General features: G+C 39.0%; 5 protein-coding genes and 1 long non-coding RNA gene across 10 annotated transcripts in view; 3 read left to right on the top strand and 3 right to left on the bottom strand.

The window, feature by feature from the left end:
- The first annotated feature begins 1,193 nt into the window (after nucleotides 1–1,193).
- Jhbp7 (Juvenile hormone binding protein 7) lies at nucleotides 1,194–2,487 on the top strand. The gene is made up of 4 exons (XM_002053624.4): nucleotides 1,194–1,393; nucleotides 1,460–1,697; nucleotides 1,774–2,019; nucleotides 2,082–2,487. The coding sequence occupies exons 1-4, from the start codon at nucleotides 1,324–1,326 to the stop codon at nucleotides 2,281–2,283; spliced, it is 756 nt and encodes a 251-aa protein (XP_002053660.1). The 5' UTR covers nucleotides 1,194–1,323; the 3' UTR covers nucleotides 2,284–2,487.
- On the bottom strand, nucleotides 2,287–3,661 carry LOC116650762 (uncharacterized). The gene is made up of 2 exons (XR_004303811.2): nucleotides 3,609–3,661; nucleotides 2,287–3,519 (listed from the first exon to the last, which is right to left on the bottom strand). It is a non-coding gene; the product is annotated as an uncharacterized lncRNA (long non-coding RNA).
- A 724-nt stretch (nucleotides 3,662–4,385) lies between these two features.
- to (takeout) lies at nucleotides 4,386–9,819 on the top strand. Of its 4 annotated transcripts, none has more exons than XM_070207095.1 (4): nucleotides 4,386–4,546; nucleotides 4,602–4,839; nucleotides 4,909–5,048; nucleotides 9,230–9,546. In XM_070207095.1, exons 1-4 carry the CDS (start codon nucleotides 4,486–4,488, stop codon nucleotides 9,529–9,531), a joined length of 741 nt encoding a protein of 246 aa, XP_070063196.1. In that variant the 5' UTR covers nucleotides 4,386–4,485; the 3' UTR covers nucleotides 9,532–9,546. The 4 variants fall into 4 exon arrangements, with proteins under 4 accessions (XP_070063196.1, XP_002053661.1, XP_032291365.1 ...); XM_002053625.4 differs by lacking the exon at nucleotides 9,230–9,546 and adding an exon at nucleotides 5,106–5,482 and having other exon boundaries at nucleotides 4,387–4,546; XM_032435474.2 differs by lacking the exons at nucleotides 4,386–4,546; nucleotides 4,602–4,839; nucleotides 4,909–5,048 and adding exons at nucleotides 8,578–8,670; nucleotides 8,726–8,963; nucleotides 9,036–9,172 and having other exon boundaries at nucleotides 9,230–9,819.
- Nucleotides 9,820–11,930: 2,111 nt separating this feature from the next.
- LOC6629680 (protein takeout) lies at nucleotides 11,931–13,081 on the top strand. The gene is made up of 4 exons (XM_002053627.4): nucleotides 11,931–12,071; nucleotides 12,156–12,393; nucleotides 12,481–12,620; nucleotides 12,684–13,081. The coding sequence occupies exons 1-4, from the start codon at nucleotides 11,990–11,992 to the stop codon at nucleotides 12,989–12,991; spliced, it is 768 nt and encodes a 255-aa protein (XP_002053663.1). The 5' UTR covers nucleotides 11,931–11,989; the 3' UTR covers nucleotides 12,992–13,081.
- Nucleotides 13,082–13,245: 164 nt separating this feature from the next.
- bam (bag of marbles) lies at nucleotides 13,246–15,169 on the bottom strand. The gene is made up of 3 exons (XM_002053628.4): nucleotides 14,556–15,169; nucleotides 14,121–14,491; nucleotides 13,246–14,064 (listed from the first exon to the last, which is right to left on the bottom strand). Exons 1-3 carry the CDS (start codon nucleotides 14,987–14,989, stop codon nucleotides 13,553–13,555), a joined length of 1,317 nt encoding a protein of 438 aa, XP_002053664.1. The 5' UTR covers nucleotides 14,990–15,169; the 3' UTR covers nucleotides 13,246–13,552.
- Nucleotides 15,170–16,820: 1,651 nt separating this feature from the next.
- Nucleotides 16,821–20,423, bottom strand: part of LOC6629537 (uncharacterized) — a 33,938-nt gene continuing 30,335 nt past the window's right edge. The window contains exons 7-10 of one of the 2 annotated variants that reach the window (XM_070207768.1): nucleotides 20,244–20,388; nucleotides 19,793–19,942; nucleotides 19,552–19,723; nucleotides 16,821–19,492 (exon numbers count right to left, since the gene is read on the bottom strand). In XM_070207768.1, the coding sequence (XP_070063869.1) occupies nucleotides 16,953–19,492; nucleotides 19,552–19,723; nucleotides 19,793–19,942; nucleotides 20,244–20,388 (3,007 nt within the window). In that variant the 3' untranslated portion in view covers nucleotides 16,821–16,952. Of the gene's footprint in view, nucleotides 19,493–19,551; nucleotides 19,730–19,792; nucleotides 19,943–20,243; nucleotides 20,389–20,423 lie in introns of both variants that reach the window. The other variant, XM_002053629.4, reaches the window with a different exon arrangement.

Here is a 20,423-nt window from a genome sequence, read left to right as displayed (position 1 = left end):
ATCACCTTGAGCTGTTACGAGCACACGTTTTGTTAGTTTTCTGCATGCTTAGCTTTGGCAAATGATTAGCTGATAAATAACTGATCAAGTCTTTAGCTGGTTCCATCTAATGACTTCTTGAAACTAGAATAGACTATCTACAAATTATCTAAATGCTCGGCATGATCTCAGCTTAATTAACTGTAGCAAAAAGCATTTAACATGCATGTCAGAGCATTTAACACTTGCCAAATTTCGGATGAAACCCCAAGTGAGCCTCTCGCCGTATCCCATGTCCGAAATGCAACGCTGATGTCAACGCAAATACTAAAAATACAAAACATACCTCTATATATTTATATAGTATGTGATTTATTTGTGTTTTGCCATTGCCATTCTTTGGAACAATGCAAAAGGCAAACAATAATATTGACATTTAGATAGATATACATATATAATAATCGGTATATTGGTATTCAATATCATGTATATCAAACATTTTAAATCTTTTTAATTAGGTAGCTGTAATTGTGAATAATTTTATTTAAATTACGTTACATTGTTTTATTGATAATTTCTAAAAATTGTATAGCTTTTTATTTCATTTAATTTGGGACCATTTAATTTATTTGCCTTTGAATTTCGTAGATTAAATATTTCCAGAGGACAAGAAAAGTTTATAAAATAAGATAAATCGAGTTACTAAATAATTATTAAACTAATTTACTTATACTTAATTTTGGTCTACGCTCTAGCCTCAAAATAGTTGAAAAAAAGCAGGGTATTAGCAGTTCGGCGTTAACTACTAATGCCATTAAAGACATTTAAAACTAGCCAGCGAAACGGGCATTAAAATGTAGAAAATCACTTTTGATTTTGTCGCTGTTTTGTTTGTTCTTATGACACTGCGGGACCTGTTAATAATATTAATTATTAATATTCTTGTCATCGTTGCTATGTTTTGTTGTTGTTGTTGTCGCCGCCAGCGCGTCGAACTGCGAATTCTCTATCGTGACGATGAGAAGCCCGAAGCCAAAAGCCACAGCAACAAGAACAACAACAGCAAAAAAAAAACAAAGCAAAAAAAAAGCGATGCGAAGCGAGACAAGCTAAGAATGAATAAACTATTTAATGTATTGGCTGAATCTGATCGGTGGTCGCTTCAGAGCGAGCTCTGAAAAAAAGTCTATAAATGGCTGCGTTTGTCCAGAGCCAATTTACAGTATAGCATTGAACTTGGTCGGGAGTTCGCGGAAAGCAGCGCGTCCGCGTCGTAGCCGCCAAATAATTAATTTCTGCATTCAGTTAAGAGAGTTTTGAGCGTCCGTTTCGCCTAGCATAAAGATGCTCCTGTCGCTGTGTTCCGCTTTGCTGTTCGGCCTGGCACTAGGTGCCAGTGGTGCCTCCAATTTCCGTGAGTCCAGTACGAGTGCCAGTGCGTCGAATAAGTTTTTTTGATTTCGCTTTGGCATCGTTTTAGCTGCTGAGCTGCCCCGTTGTCATTATGGCGACACCGACTGCATCATCAATGTGTCTCACAGGCTGATTCGTCAATATGCGCGCACGGGCTATGCGCCCGCGGCCTTTCCACAGGTGGAACCGTTCCTGGTCAAGCGCTTTGACATCTCGGATGGACGCACCGGCTCGCTGAGCCTGAAGCTCAACTTCCGCGATGTCAACGTGGAGGGCTTGTCCGGTGTTAAGTTTGACAGGGCCGTGTAAGTTGTCGAGTATGACATATTTGTAGCTATATATTATAATCGATCTGACTATATATATAATTGACAAACGCAGTGGGTTTGGCACAAATCCGGCCAGCAGCAAGTTTGAAATGTACGGCTCCTTCCCCAAGATTGTGCTGCGTGGCAAGTACCTTGCCGATGGACGTATTCTAATCCTGCCCATACGCGGCGATGGCGATGCTGATATTACCCTGCACAATCCCAAGTTTTCGGTCAAGTTCAAGCCGGGCACACAGTCGCGCAACGGACGCACCTATCTGAGCGTGGACAAGCTCAAGGTGCTCGTGGAGCCACAGAAGTAAGTTGAGAGCGGATCAAAGGTTATACACAATTAACTGCAAATTGTGTGATTCTTGCCAGAATGAACATAAAGCTGACCAATCTCTTCAATGGCGACCAAGCGTTGGGCAACAATTTGAACCAGTTTCTGAACGAGAACTGGTCCGAAGTCTGGAGCGAGCTGCAGCCCTCGGTGCATGTCGCCATTTCGGATATTATGAAAAACATTCTGGCCACTTTGTTCAAGCGTTTCGCCTACGAGGATCTGTTTTTGGAGGACTAAAGCGCCGCGCCCGGAATGTGACAGACCTTAATATAGACGTAGATTTATATCTTTAGCTATTAACGTGTACGTGTACGAGTATTTTTCTTCACAAACATATTATTCGATGGACTGTTTGCTGCTCAGGCAACACTTAAATACATAAGTAAAGATTTTAGCTTAACAAATAATTAATAAACAAACATAATAATTGATATTAAAAAACATTGCCTATATAAGTACGGGTCAAAGGGCTAAAAATAAGTTGTCGAAATGAATAGTATATATATTTGTATATATTGGGCCAACTATTATCATCTATCTATTCAGCTCAGAGACTGGAGGACCTGTTGAACCAGAAGCAAATCGAGTTCATCTTTGATCTTTGACATTCTCCCGTACGACTTCCCCTTATTTCTTCCTAAAGCCAATTTTCTCTGTTGTTATTTGCTATGCATATACAATGTTATATAGTGCGGAGCATTCTTAGCTATTTTGTTTTTGTTTTGACCAAACATTTCCGCAAAAGCTGTCGCATAAATTTGGCCAAAGATTTGGGAGCCAATTCACGTGATTGGCTACATTTGCATACAAATACGACGAGCACATTTCAATTTAAATCTCAGCTCACTTGACGTCAGTTTTCACAATTTTTTCTTGTTGTTGTTTTTAATTCATTCACTTATTTATTTATTTTTAGTGCAGTCTCGCTGAGCAGCACTTGTAAGCAATCTGTCGGCTAGCTATTAATATAGATACGCATAAATAAAAGATACAAAAACCGCTGCCAAGTTCAAGTGCAGGCAACGGTAAACGGACAAAGTTGGGGCAACTGATAGCCAGTTAACCTTGGGGCTATGCGCAAAATCTTCCATGTAAGCCGCCCGAGTCAGTCAACTGTTCGATGGATGCTTGTTATATGTATGTATGTAAGTGTACACTATAATCAAGTTGAGCAGCTTTTTTGTATTGTCGTTTGGGATCAGGAGGCTGGTTCGAGTACAAAGGTTAACTGGACAATCGAGTTGACTATATATTTAGCTATGCCTTAGTTTATGCATAATTAAAAAAAAAAAGAAGCTATTTTTTTGAGATCACTTCCATTAACCGAGGGCGGACTCCCTTGCCAAAAAGTTGCACCGTCATGCTGTTGGCTACTTAATGCGAAACTCGTTTTAGTTTTATGTCGGAATAATGTAGACACAAAATTGGGAATTGTTTGTTTGTTGGCCAGACAGTATGTTGTACCAAGAGTATCTTCAATTCATGCGTATAAACAGTTTGAAAATAAATCAGAAAGATTTGTATGTTATCTTGAAAGTAATAGAGAAATCAATTTTACGAACCTTCGTCGTTGACTGTAATTTCTTGACTAATATCAGTGCGATATTGGAGAAACTCCTTGAATGACTGACATGCCTCGTGCCTTAAATACATCAATTATATCCGATTAAATAATTAAGGCATTAGAGTACAGTATGTAATAGTACACTGAGAGTTGCATTTTTAACTTGCAGCTAAGATAAATATTTAATATGTTGGATTCGATATTTTTTGTCTCTTTTTATATCTGAACCCATTAAAAATGGGTATAAGGGTATATTGTATTTGTATGTAACAGGCAGAAGGAAGCATCTCCGACCCCATAAAGTATATATATTCTTGATCAGCATCAATAGCCGAGTCGATCTAGCCATGTCCGTCTGTCTGTCTGTCCGGCTGTCCGTATTTATGAACCCTAGGATATATTATCATATATCGTTCGTTTAAATCAAATATTTATAATATCTGCATCAATAAGAAATAACTTCTGAAAGTTCGGGGGAACTGTTTTATGATTTAAAAGCTCTAACTCGTATCAAATGGACTCTTTCTTTTCTCTAAGTGAGTTTTTGATATGGAGCCCATTAAAATGCTGATACTACCATGGCTGTCAATAAGGCTTAGATCTTTAGATCGCCCTTAACAGCTCCAAATACGAAAACTATATAATCACTATGATTTAAACTGGTTATATTAGTTTACGGGGTTAGAATAACTGGATACACACGAGATGCTTAGTGTATTTCATTTTATAACATGTTGTGTAATATATTTCGGTTAATGTGCTACAATTTACTTAGGCACTCAACTGGTATAAAAGCTAAGAAACAATCGAGAAATAATTTAGTTGCTGCGGTGATTTCATATGAATAACTTTACAAATAAGATTGCATAGTGAAAATGTCGCGAATTATTTTCATCGTCGTATTCTGTACAGTTCTCGCGGTGCAAGCCGAGTTCCGTAAGCAAGGATCATTATTCCTAAATGATTCCTTGTTAATTTTACCAATCCATAGCTGATGATCCCAAACCTTGTAAATATGGGGATTCCGGGTGCATCGTGAAGATGATTAACTATTTGATCAGGGAAAAGGCAATGCAGGGCGACCATGAATTTAATTTGGTAAAACTTGATCCTCTGCCAGTGGCCAAGATGAATATAAAACAGGGCGCGGAAAGTCCAGTCAACATTGATTTAACGTTTAAGGATAACCAACTTCTCGGTATAAGCAAAATGAAGTTCCGTAAAATCAAGTAAGCTGCGAATAAAATCATAGACCTAATGAAATTCAAGTAAAAACCAATGCATTATTTTGAACGCAGAGGTTTCGGTAAGGATATTGCCGGAGGACACGAAATTCTGTTCAACGCGGGTAAACTATCCCTGGTAGGACCCTACAACATCAAAGGCAAGGTACTTATACTACCCATTAGCGGTACTGGTAAGAGCAACATGACATTGGGTAAGCTACATTATAACCGAAATACAACAGACAAATAGCAATTAATGTTCTCATTAGTCAACTGTGATGTTGTGTTAAGCTTTACGGGCAAACCATTTGAGAAGAATGGCGAAACCTACATGGAGGCATCCAATCTGAAAATTATAACTAAACCCGAGCGCATGTATTACTACTTCACCAATCTGTTCAATGGCGATAAGGCCCTGGGTGACAATATGAACGCGTTCCTCAACGATAACTGGGAAGCCATATTTCAGGAGGTAAAACAGTCGATGGAATCAGCATTCGCGGATATATTCCAAACAATTATTACGGGTGTCTTTTCAAAGTATCCTTATGCTAAGTTCTTTGAGGAATGAGTTCCATTTTAGTGCCTATGTTTGTTGTTCACTTTTTGTATATTTAAATAAAGAGTATTTTTATAAAACAATAAATCCGCCCATTAAAAATAGTTTACTATTGTTCTGCTAACATTGTATTACTCGGCGACCTAGCTGTGAAGTATAATTAACAGCCTTACATTCATTCATTGGAAAGTTGAAAATAAATATTTAAACAAATTGCAGGTAAACAACTCGCGAATTAATAAGTTGCAATTATCATTTATCGCCTTTTGAATTACGGTTATTGAGTAAACTGATCGATTCACTAATTGAGCTTTAGTTCCACCCTGGTTTAGTCAATATATGCAGTTATATTCAGTGCTGCCAGCTATTAAGAGCTAAAAATGGCTAGTATTAGCTTGAAAATCGATGTTGATTTTTTGAGAAGCTTTAACAGTATCGATATAAGTATTATTGTTTTACAGGTTGGCTAACTTATTATTTTTCAATTTTGAATTATATATATATTTTTAATGATGAAACTAAGCATCACCGAGTCATATATATATCTAAAGTTCGCTAAAAGTGGTGTTAGAAAACGCCAAAAATATTTGAGAACACTCGATAAATTTTCCTAAAACAGCCCCTTTAGAAATCCAGATTTTTCGACTAGAAAGCTAAATTGGCAACAAAGTTTTTTTTTATAACTTAATCAAAATAATTGGCAAAGGTTATTTAAATGAATGTCGAGTATTCTCTACTTGAGATATGCTAGATTCATGCACTCGCCGTAAGCCGCTTGCTATTCAACTTATGTTAAAGATTTTATTGAACAGATTTTTGTATTATAATCTAAATAATAAAATCGACACATCAATATCAGGGTAGATACCGATATCGTGGAAAGTCGAGCATTTCAAATTTCTATTTATGAATTGAATCGAACGAAGTAGATAACGATATATCTTATCGAGCTTTTTAAATTCCTGTTGCCTATTTTTGTGGTGCTTGATTTAAAAATACAAAATATTAAATGACGCCCGAAATAATGCTGTGAATTTTTCATTTGCAGCTTCATAAGAAATGCTTAGATACACAAACAAGTTAGACAAAATTCTAATTATACCTTTTATACATTTTGTCGATTTTATGGTAGCCGAACTCTTGGATAAACCAGATCTATGCTGATTCGATTCTCTAAGTGTGAAAAGGAATTTAACAATAAAGAGTGCCCTAGTCGGGAGGGTCCAAAGGGGCATACCAAACATGCTGGCATATATATGTCATTTAAACATATATAAATGTTTATACATATATATAGATCCATAATATTTCACGATTGGGATACCTTACCCGTTCTGCAAAAAATTTAGAAAAAATCACTTTTAGATTTATAATCTTTTGCATTCGTATTTATTATTTTTTCATAATTTATTAGCTTATTAAATTGTTTATCTCGGAGATTATAAATGTTGGAGCCAATTACTTTGCTAAGTAGACTAAGTAGATGTTCAGGCTTTTGATATCGATTCTTATCGATTTTATGAAAACAGGGCAAGTTATCGATAATTTGACATTTACAAACATAAGGACGGACAGACGGGCAGACTGAAAGATGGACATGAAAGACTGAAAGATGGACATGACCTCAATTTACCCTTTTATGTTCGTTAAGTATGAATAAATATTCTTGTTTAGTAAAACAAGTGCAGATATAATAAAACACACGCACAGTATTACGAAATATTGAACTGATTATCAGAAATATTTAAATGTAATCCAAAAGTGATAGATACGAATATCTTTTACGCCGATCGTACTCTTTCCAGAACCTCCGATGTAGACCGCTACTTGCCAACTGAAATGAATAGGCTGTTAGAAAAACTCCTTCAATAATTATTGATACGGCAACTGGATGCTGTAAACACATCAATTAGATTCAATTAAAGAATTAAAGCGGTAGACGAGAGTAGTTTGCCCTCGACTCAGCTAGACCATAATTGGTAAATTGTGATGCCGCACAGAACGGATCCATTTCCTGTTACGATAGAGGGAGCATTTAGTTCCTAACCAAGGCGCGGAGGAAGTCTAAAATTATTAAAACTAGATCAGATTCATCAAAAATATTTAAGACTTCTACTGTACTAAATGTGTCCTGAAACTATTGGCAAATCTCGGTTACATGAAATCGGCCTCAAACTCATTTTTAAAGATCTTTGATTATTTTGATATGATTTACTTTTAATTATTCTGGTTCAAATTAGTTTCCGAGATTCTTTTTGAAAAATTATTTTAAACGTTCTTTAAAAAGTACAAGAGTACAGAGTACAAGCCAATTCGGCGCAAAATGCGAATCGTGATCTTTTGAATAGTTTTTTAATAATTATGTTTTTACGCGATTTTTGGAATTTACACAATTTTGCTTACCATCGGATCGTCTTTGCATTTATTTTAAATCACCCTCCTGACCTCCTGAACCGGGTCTTGACATAAATATCTCATATTAAAATTTAGACGATCTCCCCAGTATCACCCCTTAAGCCTCCCCCTTATAAGTTATCTTTAATTCATTGTTATGTTCTATCATAAATTATTTTGTTATTTTTAGTTTAATTTTCTGATTAGTTTAAGTTGCCTTGCAAGGTAGCAGCACACTTATCTCGTTAAATAAATTTCATTATTACCTTAAAAAAAAAATAAATAAATAAAAAAAAATGTATTTTAAAGATCTTTGTAAAAGTATATTTAACACGTTTTTTTTCAAAATCCGCCGCTCTTATTTGGAATTGTAGGTCAAAGGTTTAATAAACGAAAATGTATATTTTCGTTTTAACATAAATATATATATAAATATATATATTAAATGCAAAGCATATAACTTGGCACGGGCAAGGCCGGCAAATTTCTGGTAAATTAAAAAAAAAAAAAGTATATTAAATGGACCCATTAAATAGTGCTACTATTTTTTACTAGACTGTCAATAAAAATAAAGTGCTAGTAAATCAAACCAAAGACCAAATACGAGTACTATATGTGCTTATATAATATATGATTAAAACAGGTTCTATTTGTTTACGGGGTAAGTTATTCTTAATGCTCAAAGCATCTAATTTCGTTAATGTGGCACAATTGACTAAGTTATCCTACTAGTATAAAAGCTAAGAAACACTCGAGTAATAACTTAGTTGTTTCAGTACATTCATTTGAATACGTCTTTAATTTGTATTGCATCGTGAAAATGTCGCAAGTTGTTTTAATCGTCATACTTTGTACAGTTCTCGCTGTGAGAGCCGATTTCCGTAAGCCAGGATCATTATTCCTAAAGGATTCCCTGTTCATTTTACCAATCCGTAGCTGATGATCCCAAACCTTGTAAATATGGGGATTCCAAGTGCATCGTAAAGTTGATCAACGAGCTGATCAGCGAGAAGGCAACGAGAGGCGCTCCTGATTTCAATTTGATGAAACTTGATCCTCTGCCAGTGCCCACGACGAACGTAAAACAGGGCGAGGACAGTCCAGTCAACATTGATTTAACGTTTAAGGATAACAAAGTCCACGGTATAAGCACAATGAAGATCCGTAAAGTCAAGTAAGAATCAGATGAAATCACAAATATAACTGAATTCCAGTATGCTAGCATCTCATTAATTCAAATGCAGAGGTTTCGGCAAGGATATGACACAAAAGCACGAAATACTATTAAATGCGGATCCTACATAATGGTGGGACCCTACATAATAAAGGGAAAGGTCCTAATACTACCCATCAACGGCGATGGCTTGAGCAACTTGACTTTGGGTGAGTTTCGTTATAAAAGAAATTCAACAGACAAATATCAATTAATGTTCTCATTAGTCAACTGTGATATTGCGTTAAGCTTCACGGGCAAACCATTTGAGAAGAATGGCGAGACCCACATGGAGATAGCCAACCTGAGACTTACGACCAAGCCGGAGCGTTTGTATTACCACTTCAGTAATCTGTACAATGGCGATAAGGCCCTGGGTGACAATATGAATGCGTTCCTCAACGACAACTGGGAAGCCATATTTTTGGAGGTGCGACAGTCGATGGAATTAGCATTCGCGGAAATATTTCGAACAATTATTACAAGCGTGTTCTCAAAGAATCCTTACGCTAAGTTCTTTGAGGAATGAATGACATTTTATAAAGTCAATAAGACCTAGCCAGCGGAATTTTTAATAGATAAATGTAAAAATAAATCATCCCGTTGACAAACGATTACTAGAATATTTACAGTAATCTTCTAATATTTAAAAACTCGGCGACAATTGTTGACCTAGCTGTGATATATATGCACACTTGATAATCTTGGATTCATTCATTGGAATGAGGAAAATGAATATTAATTAATCGAATTGCAGTTAAGTAAATCAGGAATTAATTAATTGCAATTATCAGCGTCTGGTGAGCTATCGCCGCATCATTATTATTACCGGCAATTTCTAGTGCTGACGGCTTTAAATAAGCAAATAAGCTTAAACAAATTAATTTGCTTTCGTTGGCTTAGATATCTGTTAAGTATTGTAAAAATAAATTAGATACATATTAACTGATGCTCAGTTCATAGCTTCAAGATAATTTCAGTTTAACTTTTTGTAAGTTGGCAGCACTGACAACAAGTGCTGCCAATTTCCGCTGCAAAAAATGAGCTGCCAGATAGTCCGTTGGGATTCAAAGTGTGGAAGGCTGCCTATATTTACGCAGTTTTCCCTGAAGCATTTGGAAAGGTACAATGCTTGTTTGTACAAATTATGCTCTATTTTCGTGCAAAGCTTGAACTCTAAATAAACCATTCAGGTATCCCAAAACTTCTGCCTATATTAAATAAATAAATAAATATTATTATATTGGGCTCCAAAAAGTTTTCGACATAACTTTAATAAAGTCTCCAAAACACAATCTCTAGGGCTAGCCAAATTTAGCTAGAAAATAGCTGAAATTTCAGCACTGCTCATAAAATTTAGATATATAAGAAAAAACTAATATTCATTAATCACTGATTCTATAGCCAAACCAAATTGAGAGATCGTGATAATAATATTCATTTAATGTATATTCTTATTGGGCTTTTTCATTCCTGTTGCCTATTTCTGTGGCTTCTGATTTAAATATCGGAAAATTAAATGCAGCCAAAAATTATGCTAAGAACATTTAAATAGGTGTGTCATAAAAATAGCGGCAAGTATTGCGGAAGAAGATATATTAAATTTAGAGTTGATTTAATTATATAGCAGCAGTTACTTTTACTGATGTTGTTCTTTCTTAAATGTGGACAGTTGCTGGAAAAGCGGTTGTTGTCCTAATTCAATCCAAGACAACTTCCACATATCTATAAAAAGCACTTTTAAGCAGTTTTAAGAGGCGAACGTTTGCACAAGCTGATAGGCTGCTTAGATTTGAAGAAAATTGGCACGGATAGGGCCGGCTAACATCAGTCAGCTCCCTAACATCAAACTTGGTCTCTGGCAGAAGAAACAGATTGCATCGACTCGGCTACTTACTGACTCATCAAGAATATAGAGTCGACTCGGGCATGCCTTGCTCTTGTACATTTTGATTCTGGAACCTAGCATAACCCCAGTACACGAGTATGCCTTGTCAACTGGAAACAAGGGATTCAGTAATAAAATCACCACAATTTACAAGCTGCAGTCAATTAAGATCTCTTAAGTGGGTTAAAGGCGAAGGGAGCTCCCAACAGAATCCCGAGAAGCTTGCCGAAGAGTAAATACTCTTCATGCTAGTTGATTTTGCTCCTATGCCAAGACACTTCATATTCTAATTTAAAAGAATGATTTAAATAGTCGTTTTTATGGTGCTTTAAGTCTTTGCTAAACCAGTTCAAAGCTGATTCGAGCCTTTGATTAAAATCATAAAAAGGCAATAAAAAATGGTAGTCAAATGTGGCAAATATTCTCGTTAATTCAAGCAAGTGCAATAGACCAGAAACAAAGTAACACTTTGTTTCGGATTAGCAACAATTTCAATTCAAAGGGCATATTGAAAACTTGATGAAAATTAATTTTCCAACTCACACGCTTAGCTTTAAGCTAAGTAGCATAAATAAGCTTAACCTAATGATACTCTATAGTAGTTTGAGAGAATCAAAATCTATTACACAATTTCGGATACAGAGAATATTTGTGAAACTGAGTTTATATTTTGAGAATTATATAGATTTGAGGAACTGTATTAAGAATATTAAAGCCATATTTGTTTTTTGATGCTCATAAGTTCGTTAACATGAGCATATTCAAAATAGAAAAAGGAAAGATAAAGCTGCAAGGTCTGGTCGATATACAACTATATCTGATCGCTCGTACCTTTGCTATAGGGTATAAAAAAGTGTATTCCCATTATTTGACTAAGTGCAGGAGCACGGAAAGTTAATGCCAAAACGAGACGAAAATTAGTTTGTGTTTAACAACGGTGGAATAATAAGCTCAGATCAAATTTAAATATCGCAGTATAATAAATGTTTTAAAGCGTGTTCTCGAGAAACAAACCCTATAAAAGTGGACTCATCTGGAGGTAAGTTCATCAGTTAATTTCCGAAGGCGGCTAAGCAAGCATATTAAAAATTATCCCAAAATGGAATATCATAAATTAGTTATTTCGCTATTGGTGTTGGGCTGTTTGTATAAATACTCGACTGGATACGTACCCGATCTTCGTATGTCATAACTAATAAATATATTTTACTGGTATATCAATTTTTATTTAGGCTAAAAAATATGTTCTTGTTCTGTGCTTCCAGCCGCTGACATACAAAAATGCACGATTGCGGATGAAAGGTGTCTATTAGATGGCATGAACTATGTGATCAGGCATTATGCCGCAACAGGCAGCAAAGAGCTGGGTCTAGTCCAACTAGATCCGCTACGTATTAAAAAGTTAAGCCTTGGCAAGAATCCAAATAGTCCGGTTAGCATTGATCTCAGCTTTTCCAACGCGGATTTGATCGGTCTCAGTGAAGCGCAAGTCCAGCGGGTATCGTAAGTTGAATATATAAAGATGAATACTATATAGATTTCTGTTAGTTTTCAGCTGAATTTATAAATAATTTATATCCGTACTCTTAGCGCCTTCACCAGCGATCTTAGTCGTCCCATTGTATTTGATATGGTTTCCCCCAAAGTAACGCTTAAGGGTCCATACAGCGTAGAGGGCAGGGTATTGATATTGCCCGTTGTCGGAAAGGGCAATGCTCAAATTGTCCTCGGTATGCACATAATAATTTCATAATTATCAAAATAATATTTGATGCTTACTTTGGAAATCATAGAAAATTGTCAGGTGCATGCTGTCGTGAAATTGTCACCCGTGTCCAAGGGTGCTCACCAGACATATGCGGAGGTCACCGAAGTAAAGATGAAGTTGGAGCCATCGCGTGTTACCTACAAGCTAGACGGTTTATTTAATGGCCAGAAGGAACTAAGCGAAAACTTGCATGCGCTCATTAACGAAAACTGGCGTGAGGTATTTAATGAACTTAAGTCAGATATATCTGGCGCTATGGGTCTGATCTTCAAAGCTGTTCTGAATAAAACCATTGGTAATCTGCCGCTCGAGCAGCTCTTCTCAGATTTTTAAGTTTAGACAGTAGTTTGCATTTCTTTGTTGAGCTTAGTTAAATTTATTTTTATAAAACAATAAAATTAACAAGTTTTATTCCTATTAAAACTGGACACTCTGACCTTTAGCAGCGTTTAAATTAATATAAAAGATTACAAAGATGCAGCTGAATAGATTATTAAATGTAATTACATTTTCTTCTTGTTTGGCTGGCAAAAATTAAGAATGTTAATACGACTCTTAATAATTACAATTATGGATGAGTCGTTTAAAATCAAAATAAATTCTTAATGTATAACAATTATACAGTTTCTGTAAATATGTTCAAAATGCGAAAATTATGTATAATTATTTCTTCAATACAAGATATTTTCTTTTGGTTAATAGTACATTTACATTTGATACGTATAAATTTTCCAATAAGTTGTCGATAATTTAATAGTGATAATTATAAATATTGATGCAATCCATTAAAATGTCTATCAATTATTTGTATTTTCTGTATATATTAGACGATAACTGTCGTTTTGTTTGTTTTGATTAGTTAATTTGAATAGTTCGTCTCAATTCCCCAACGCTCTAACCTCTGTTACACTTTGGAATATGGGAGCGATGACTGACTCTTGGCGGTGATGATGGTGCCACTTCGAGAATATCGCCACCTAAGACTATATGCTCCAAACTATCTACAGCATCATAGGCAGAGACAGGTGCGATTGGTGTCAGCTTGCTGATATTCTTGGGAGGCTCGCAGAGGGCAATGATCTCTGGTGGAAAGTAGTTCTCGGGCGATTGCAGCAGTGCTGTTAGAAAGTCTTCGTTTTCTTTGGCGCAGCTGACCACGTTACCCAGCTGATAACGTTTAGCAATTAGCTGTTCCTCGAAGCTAAATTGAGGTGGCTGAGTTGCCCGAATGTCAGCAACAGCCAATGCCAAAGCTCTATTATTCGTCTCCTCGAGACGTGCTGTCATGGACGCAGAATAGCGATGCTCGATATCCATTTCCCAATTAAAAACGTATACGTGAATATGAGCAGATTTGATACGTTCACGCAGATTGAGCAGCAGCATTTCCAGCAGAACAGCATTGTCTACAATGTAAGAGCTTAATCCATATCCAAATCTTCATGCCTGAAGTGGAACTTACCATTAGCCAAACGGCTGATGAACTGAAAATTGCGTTGGCGCAGATCCACATTTGTGAACTGCTTGAGAGCCTGATGCCCATCCGAGGCGCTATTGAGTAGCCCATCGCATTCAGTATACTTGGTGTAGTCAAAGTGGCGATTGGTCTCCAGGATGCGACGCTGACGTGCAATAAAGCGTTCCAATTTGGTGCACAGCACCTGTACTTGATGGCGTATGTTGCAGCCTTTGGGCATTGATTGCTTTGTGGGTAAGTCGAAAACATAATCGGATGGCATCGAGTTTAGCTGATGACTTGGTAATTCTGAATTAATGTGCTCATGCATCGATTTAAACAGATCCATCAAACGCAGCACAAGATTGCGTTCGTTGCTGTAAAGATAAATATTAATTCCGTCACTATTTTGAATTATATTTTAAACACTGCAGCACTCACCAATTGCCCAACAGCTCAACAGTTTGCTCGATGGCAAGTGCGCCACACTCCTTCTGATGGCCCAAGTTCTCCTTCTGCGACTGCCTTTTGTTTTGGCGCGCACCAAAATGACCTTGAACGCTGCTGTCCGCATTTGATTTTGGCTCTTTTTTGACGGCGCCGTCGTTCGAGCAGAGCAGCCGCTTGGGCATACCCAACGACTGAACGCATCCAAATCCGTGAAACTCAAATTGTGGCGCATTCGAATCCAGTGTCAATTCGCAGACCATTTGATTGAGTTCGTGCAACACGCTTCCAGCGCCGCTTCTCTTGCAGTTCGTTAACTGTACGGGACGCGACTCTTTGTCATCAATCAATGAGCACAGTTGCGAATTTAATAGCTGCAAGTTATTGTATAGCTGTTGATCTTCGGCGTCCACCACGTTCAAATTCATTTTTAATAGCTTTAAGAATTTTTGCGCCAAAAAATCACAACGGTTTTCACTTGACAATGCGGCCGCCAAGCTGTCTGCTCTGCGCGTTTTACTTATGTACTGAACGTAACGTTGTGTGCAACAGAATTAAAATCCGCGCGAAAGTTCGGCCTGCCGCCGAGCTGTCTGGTCTGTTGGCCTAGCGATGATCGATTACCTATCGATATGAGTCAATAAGTATTCGTATATTCGGAATAACAGCGCCTGTCCGTTAACCTTGACTTAACAGCACTTTTAATGTAAAAATATCAAGTGTTCTTCTGTTAAGATTAACTGAAACACACACAGATCGATGGCAAAGTGTTCTAAATGCATTCATTTGTCACGTTTAACAGCACTGTTTTTTCTTTCAACAACATTTTGAATGAAACTGTTCCCAGTTTTCATCATATTTTATTTTCTCGATGCGTTCAAGTAATATAGGTATTGTGCCTTTGGTATGTTTATTGAATTTATTTTAAACGTTTTACTTTTGCATGATATACATAAACAGTTATATGTTTTACATTGTACATTTTTCAATATATGTATATACTTAATATGTATTATTACTTGTAGTTATATTTGTATATGTGTACGTATTTCCTATTCAAATGGTTATGTTTATTATATGTTTAACAAAATTAAAAACAAAATAGAAACAAAACCATTTTAGTTTGGATAAACACTACTCAATGATTTTTATATTCTTCTATTTGATTAATAATTATTATTGCTTCAATAATAAACAATAGACGATTATATATTAGTTAAAGCTACAACTTAGTGCGCATTCTTGTACTTCAATTAAAGACACTACAACAAAAATGACATAAACAATAACAAAAATTATGATGTAGTATTAACAAAGAATTGTTTGAAAAAAAAAATAAAAAATGGTTTGAAAACAATGACAAAGAATAGGATTTTCACTAATTCATTTTTTTTATATCACAAGTTAAAATTTTGATTATTGTTTGGTCGATTTTTTTGTTTTGTTTGTTAGACATATGTATATATAATATGTATGTATATGAAATGTTTGTAAATTGTATGTATTTATTTATGCATGCAGTACATACATTAGAAAATATGTTAATGCCATAATTTAAAAATTAACATATTTTGTAAAGTTTTTTTTTTAAAAGTTTGTTAATTTTTTATTTTTTTTTAATATACATATATAAATTGGTCTACACTCAAGTCATGATGTTTACTTAAATTGGTTTATCGTTAAGAACAGTTAGAGAGACACATACATTGTTAAAAAGTTTGAGTTTTTGGAAATTGATTATTACTTTTTAGAGATAACATAGAAATTCGAGTTAGTTGCATGCAGTTAGATGTGAAGTTTAACTATTTAACTTTATATATTAATTATTATATATTTATGTTAAGATCGTGCTCAGATGTAGACTATATGTGATATACAAAGTTTGCCCAGCTTCAAGCATATTAAAAGAAAAATTCGAAATCTCTTGGTAAACTAATGAATAAGATTTATCAAAAGCTAAATGCTGTTAATTTACAAAATAAAATATGACACCTGCTAGGTAGCTGATAGGATTCAATCATGAAAACTTAAATTCTTGCTAAATGGCTGCCTTTGGTTTTATATGTATATATATGCATATATTTATATATATATATATATGTATTTGTATATCTGAAGCATCTGAACACGATATATAGATTTGGTTATGTTCGAGTTTCCGCTAGAGCTGTTTACGTATCAATTGCTAGCCTAAGTTCAGACCAACGACTCTCTGACGTGGCTGTTTACCTGTAAAATAGTTGCAGATACTTGCATAAGTATGTTTATGGGATATTTATCTATTTATTAATTAGTTAGATGGTTGTGTATATATACGGGCGATCGATATGCTGTGTGCATGTTGTGCTCGTGTTCATGCTGTTGGTTAGGATCGTGGTCTGCTGATTGCATCTAGGGCGAAAAGACGCGCAGGCTGCGCAGCAGCGTGGCCAGAACATTGGCCAGGCATTCCGCTTGCAGCGCCAGCTGACCAGCGCCAATGGGTCCGATCTGTACGCTGACCAGCTCGCGGAAACTGCTTGCCACATCGTGCACCTTGAGCACAATGTTGCGTGTCTGCAGGGGCGCCGATGTGTGCCGTGTCATGTCCTGTGCCAGCTCCGTGATGCGCCGAATGGCCGTCAGGCAGGAGGTCAGGTGATCGGGCAGCGTTATCAGCGTCATGTCGGACATGGAGGCAACCAGAAACTTGCTGGCCGTGACTAGGGCCAATGTCTGTTCCGTTAGCTCGTTGCGTGCACGCTGGAATTTATCCTCATCGATGCTGGTGCCGCCGCCGGCAGACTGTGCGGCCGAGCATTGGGCGGCCACCTGATCCAGTTTGATAAGCAGGCCGGCCATGGCCACATCGGTTTTGGCCAGCAGCGCCTCGCCGTCGATAAGGTGGCCGTTCTTGATGAACAGCTTCTCGCCATGCAGTTGCTGGGGCTTCTTTGGCAGCGCCGGCTGGCCGTTGGAATGCGCATTGGGTAGGCGGGCTGTGGCCGGTATTGGTGGAGTTGTTGTGCTGGCGGGTATGGGCGTGCCATTTACGGGACGCGGGCGACTGGCAATGGGCGGCAGCGGGGGTTTCTTGGGCGCACTCACCGCTGATGTGGCTGCTATTGCATTTGGAATCGCCGTCTGCGGCGTAGCCGGCTCCGAGCTGGTTGTGGGACTGCTGCGTGGAGGCAGCTGTGGGGGGCACAGCTCACGCAATGGCACACTTACGGGTCCAACGATGCGCACCTGTTTTTTGGGTGAGTAGCGCTGCAGCAGCTCGGCGCTTTTGGGGGGACGTACCGGCGGCGGAGTCATTTGCTCTGTGATGGGGGTGCGCGGTGGTGGCTGCAATGGCTGCAACGGCTCCTCGATTGGGGCTGCATCCTCCTTCTTGGATGTGGGACAGCAGCTAAATTTGCTCTTGCGCTCCACGGTGGGATACTCAATGACGTGCGGTGTCTGATCCTTTTGGTTGCTGTTGTTGCCATTGGCCGCAGCCTGGAAAAACTCGCGTTTGGCTTGCACCGAGTTGCTGTACAGGCATTCCGTGTCGGGCTGCGCCTCTAGATTTGGTGGCGGCGGTATTATGAAGGACATAATCTCCTCGGGCGTCAGCTCTTTGGCGGGCGTGGCTTTTTGGGTGGGCGGCGCCACCAGCATCTGCTGCAGAAAACTATCCAGCTCCTCGGCTCTGCCCTCAAAGCCCTTCGGCGGCGCCGCATTAAGCAGCGATAGCGAGTCCAGCTCGTCGGGCGTCTGGGGCGGCGGAATGGCACGCAAATCAATTAAATCCGTATCCGTCTCAATGAACGTATCCTCACGCACCTCAAAGCCGTAGATCTCGGATAGCTGGCGAGCGGCGACATCAGTGTCCGCGGCGGGCACATTGCTTATCTCTTTGAGCTGTTGCAGATACTCGCGCAAATTGTAGTCCTTTGTCTCGGCGCCAAAGTGACTGCCATCAGGACTGTGCAGCCCGAAGCTGCTGCGCTGCGCCAGCTGCTGCTTGATGCCCGCCTGGAGCAGCTGTTGTGGCCGCCGAGTCGTTGGCGATTGCGCTGGCGACGCCACCGACTCCGAATCGCTCTCGCTCTGCGACAAATCTGTGCCTAGCGCCTGCAGATCGCTGAGCAACTGACTAAAGCCGTTCAGTTTGCGCTGTGGTCGTGGACTGGAGGTGCTGCATAGGCTGGGCTTGCGCTTGGGTGTGGCGGGCGTGGGCGGTGCCGATGCAGATACCGGCTCCGGAATGGCATTCAGTCCCTGCGTAATGCCTGTCAGCTCATGGCTAATCGTCTCCGCCAGCAGGGTCAGCGAGTCGCTGTGCTTGAGCGATGGCGTGCCTAGGCCGCCCGTTTGGCTGATGTTTGTCTCCTCTGTGGAGGACACTTTGCTGCTATTTAGGCTGTCGCAGTCGCTGTCAAACTCTAGCATGGCCACGCCATGGCCCAGCTGCTGTTGCTGTTGCGGCGGTATGGGCATTTTTTGCAGTTCCTGTTCTTGCTCGTTCAGATACTGCTCGGAGCATTGGACGAGCTGCTGTAGCTCCTGCACGCGCCGCAGTACCTGCTCGTTCTTGGCCTCGACGGCAAGCAGACTGCGTCCCTCGCTGCAATAGTTGCTGCCGCTGCTGTCGCTCAGGCCCGAGTCCTTGGCCGCCTCCTCCAGCAGCTCGGTGGCCATTACACTATGCAGATCCAAGTCCGTTGCATAGGGCAGCGCCTGCGGCTGGGAGGACAACTGCTGTGCGGGCTGTTGCTGTGACAGCACCGCCTGATGCGGCATGGGATGATATGGCGGCGTTATCAGAAAGTTGACGCTATGCGCACGGTTATGGAAGGGCAACAGATAGCTCCAGCTAGCGGGCAGCACGGTGTGCTGTGACAAGAAGGCGGGCGCATTGTCCTCCTCATGCGGTTCACGCTCGCGCAGCACATTCAAAATGTTTCCTGTAAGAGAATTTACATTGAGCTGCCATCCGTTTTGGTCCAGCGCGTTGTTATCTTACCTGTGAGCAGGCGATAGTAGCCGCCCAGCACCAGACTAAATTCACAGGCATCGCGATCCTCCATAATAAACTTGACAGCGCGATCGCCCAGCATATAAATGGATACGCTGCAGGTGATATCGTCCTCGCGATGCACCACCACATGCGTAAAGTCCTCTATGGCCGATATGGGCTGTGGCTGTGGCAAAAACAAAGAGCTAGCTTAACAATTGCCGACAATATAGATGTTGCGTTGACTGACCACCGAATTCCTGGCACTGGATATTTGACTTAGGCCGAAGCGTGGACTCACGAGCAGAACGCGTTCCATGCCCTCTCTTTGGTTTGTGCTGAAACATTTGGCGCCATAGCTTGGTAAACTAGCGATTATATCTAGATAATGGAGTTTCGCCTGCAAGAAACATATTTTTCAATAATGTGAAAATTCGTGCGACAGAAAGTAGGAGATGGCTTGAATCATATTAAGGGTTTACAATTTAGTTATATTTCGCTTCTTTTAAGTGTGGTGAAATTATTTTTATTATTATTTTGTATTCATAATATATACTGAGTAAGCGACAGACCAGGGACCATATTTCTACTAATTTTTTTCTTTATTAAACTTTGCCTCACATGCCTCTAATCTACTTTAAAGATCGCCTCTCTTTGTGATTTTCATAAAATTGAGTTACGCTAACAAATTGTAATCATACCTGCAGCTGGGTTAGAACCTTGCTGGAGGAGCCCGTCATCTCGGCATTGAGCTTCAAGAAGTGAGAAATGAGCCGGCGCAGCTCCTTGCGTTTCATGCCCTCGAACAGACTGACGGGCACAAAGCGTTCTAGGCCGAACTCACGCCTAAAAAGGAAAGCGAATAGTCATTATGGAGTACA

This window comes from Drosophila virilis, chromosome 2, assembly GCF_030788295.1.
Source record: "Drosophila virilis strain 15010-1051.87 chromosome 2, Dvir_AGI_RSII-ME, whole genome shotgun sequence".
NCBI classification, from domain to species: Eukaryota; Metazoa; Arthropoda; class Insecta; order Diptera; family Drosophilidae; genus Drosophila; species Drosophila virilis.
The sequence above is the reverse complement of the archived record's forward strand: the minus strand, read 5'-3'. Positions and strand labels throughout refer to the sequence as shown.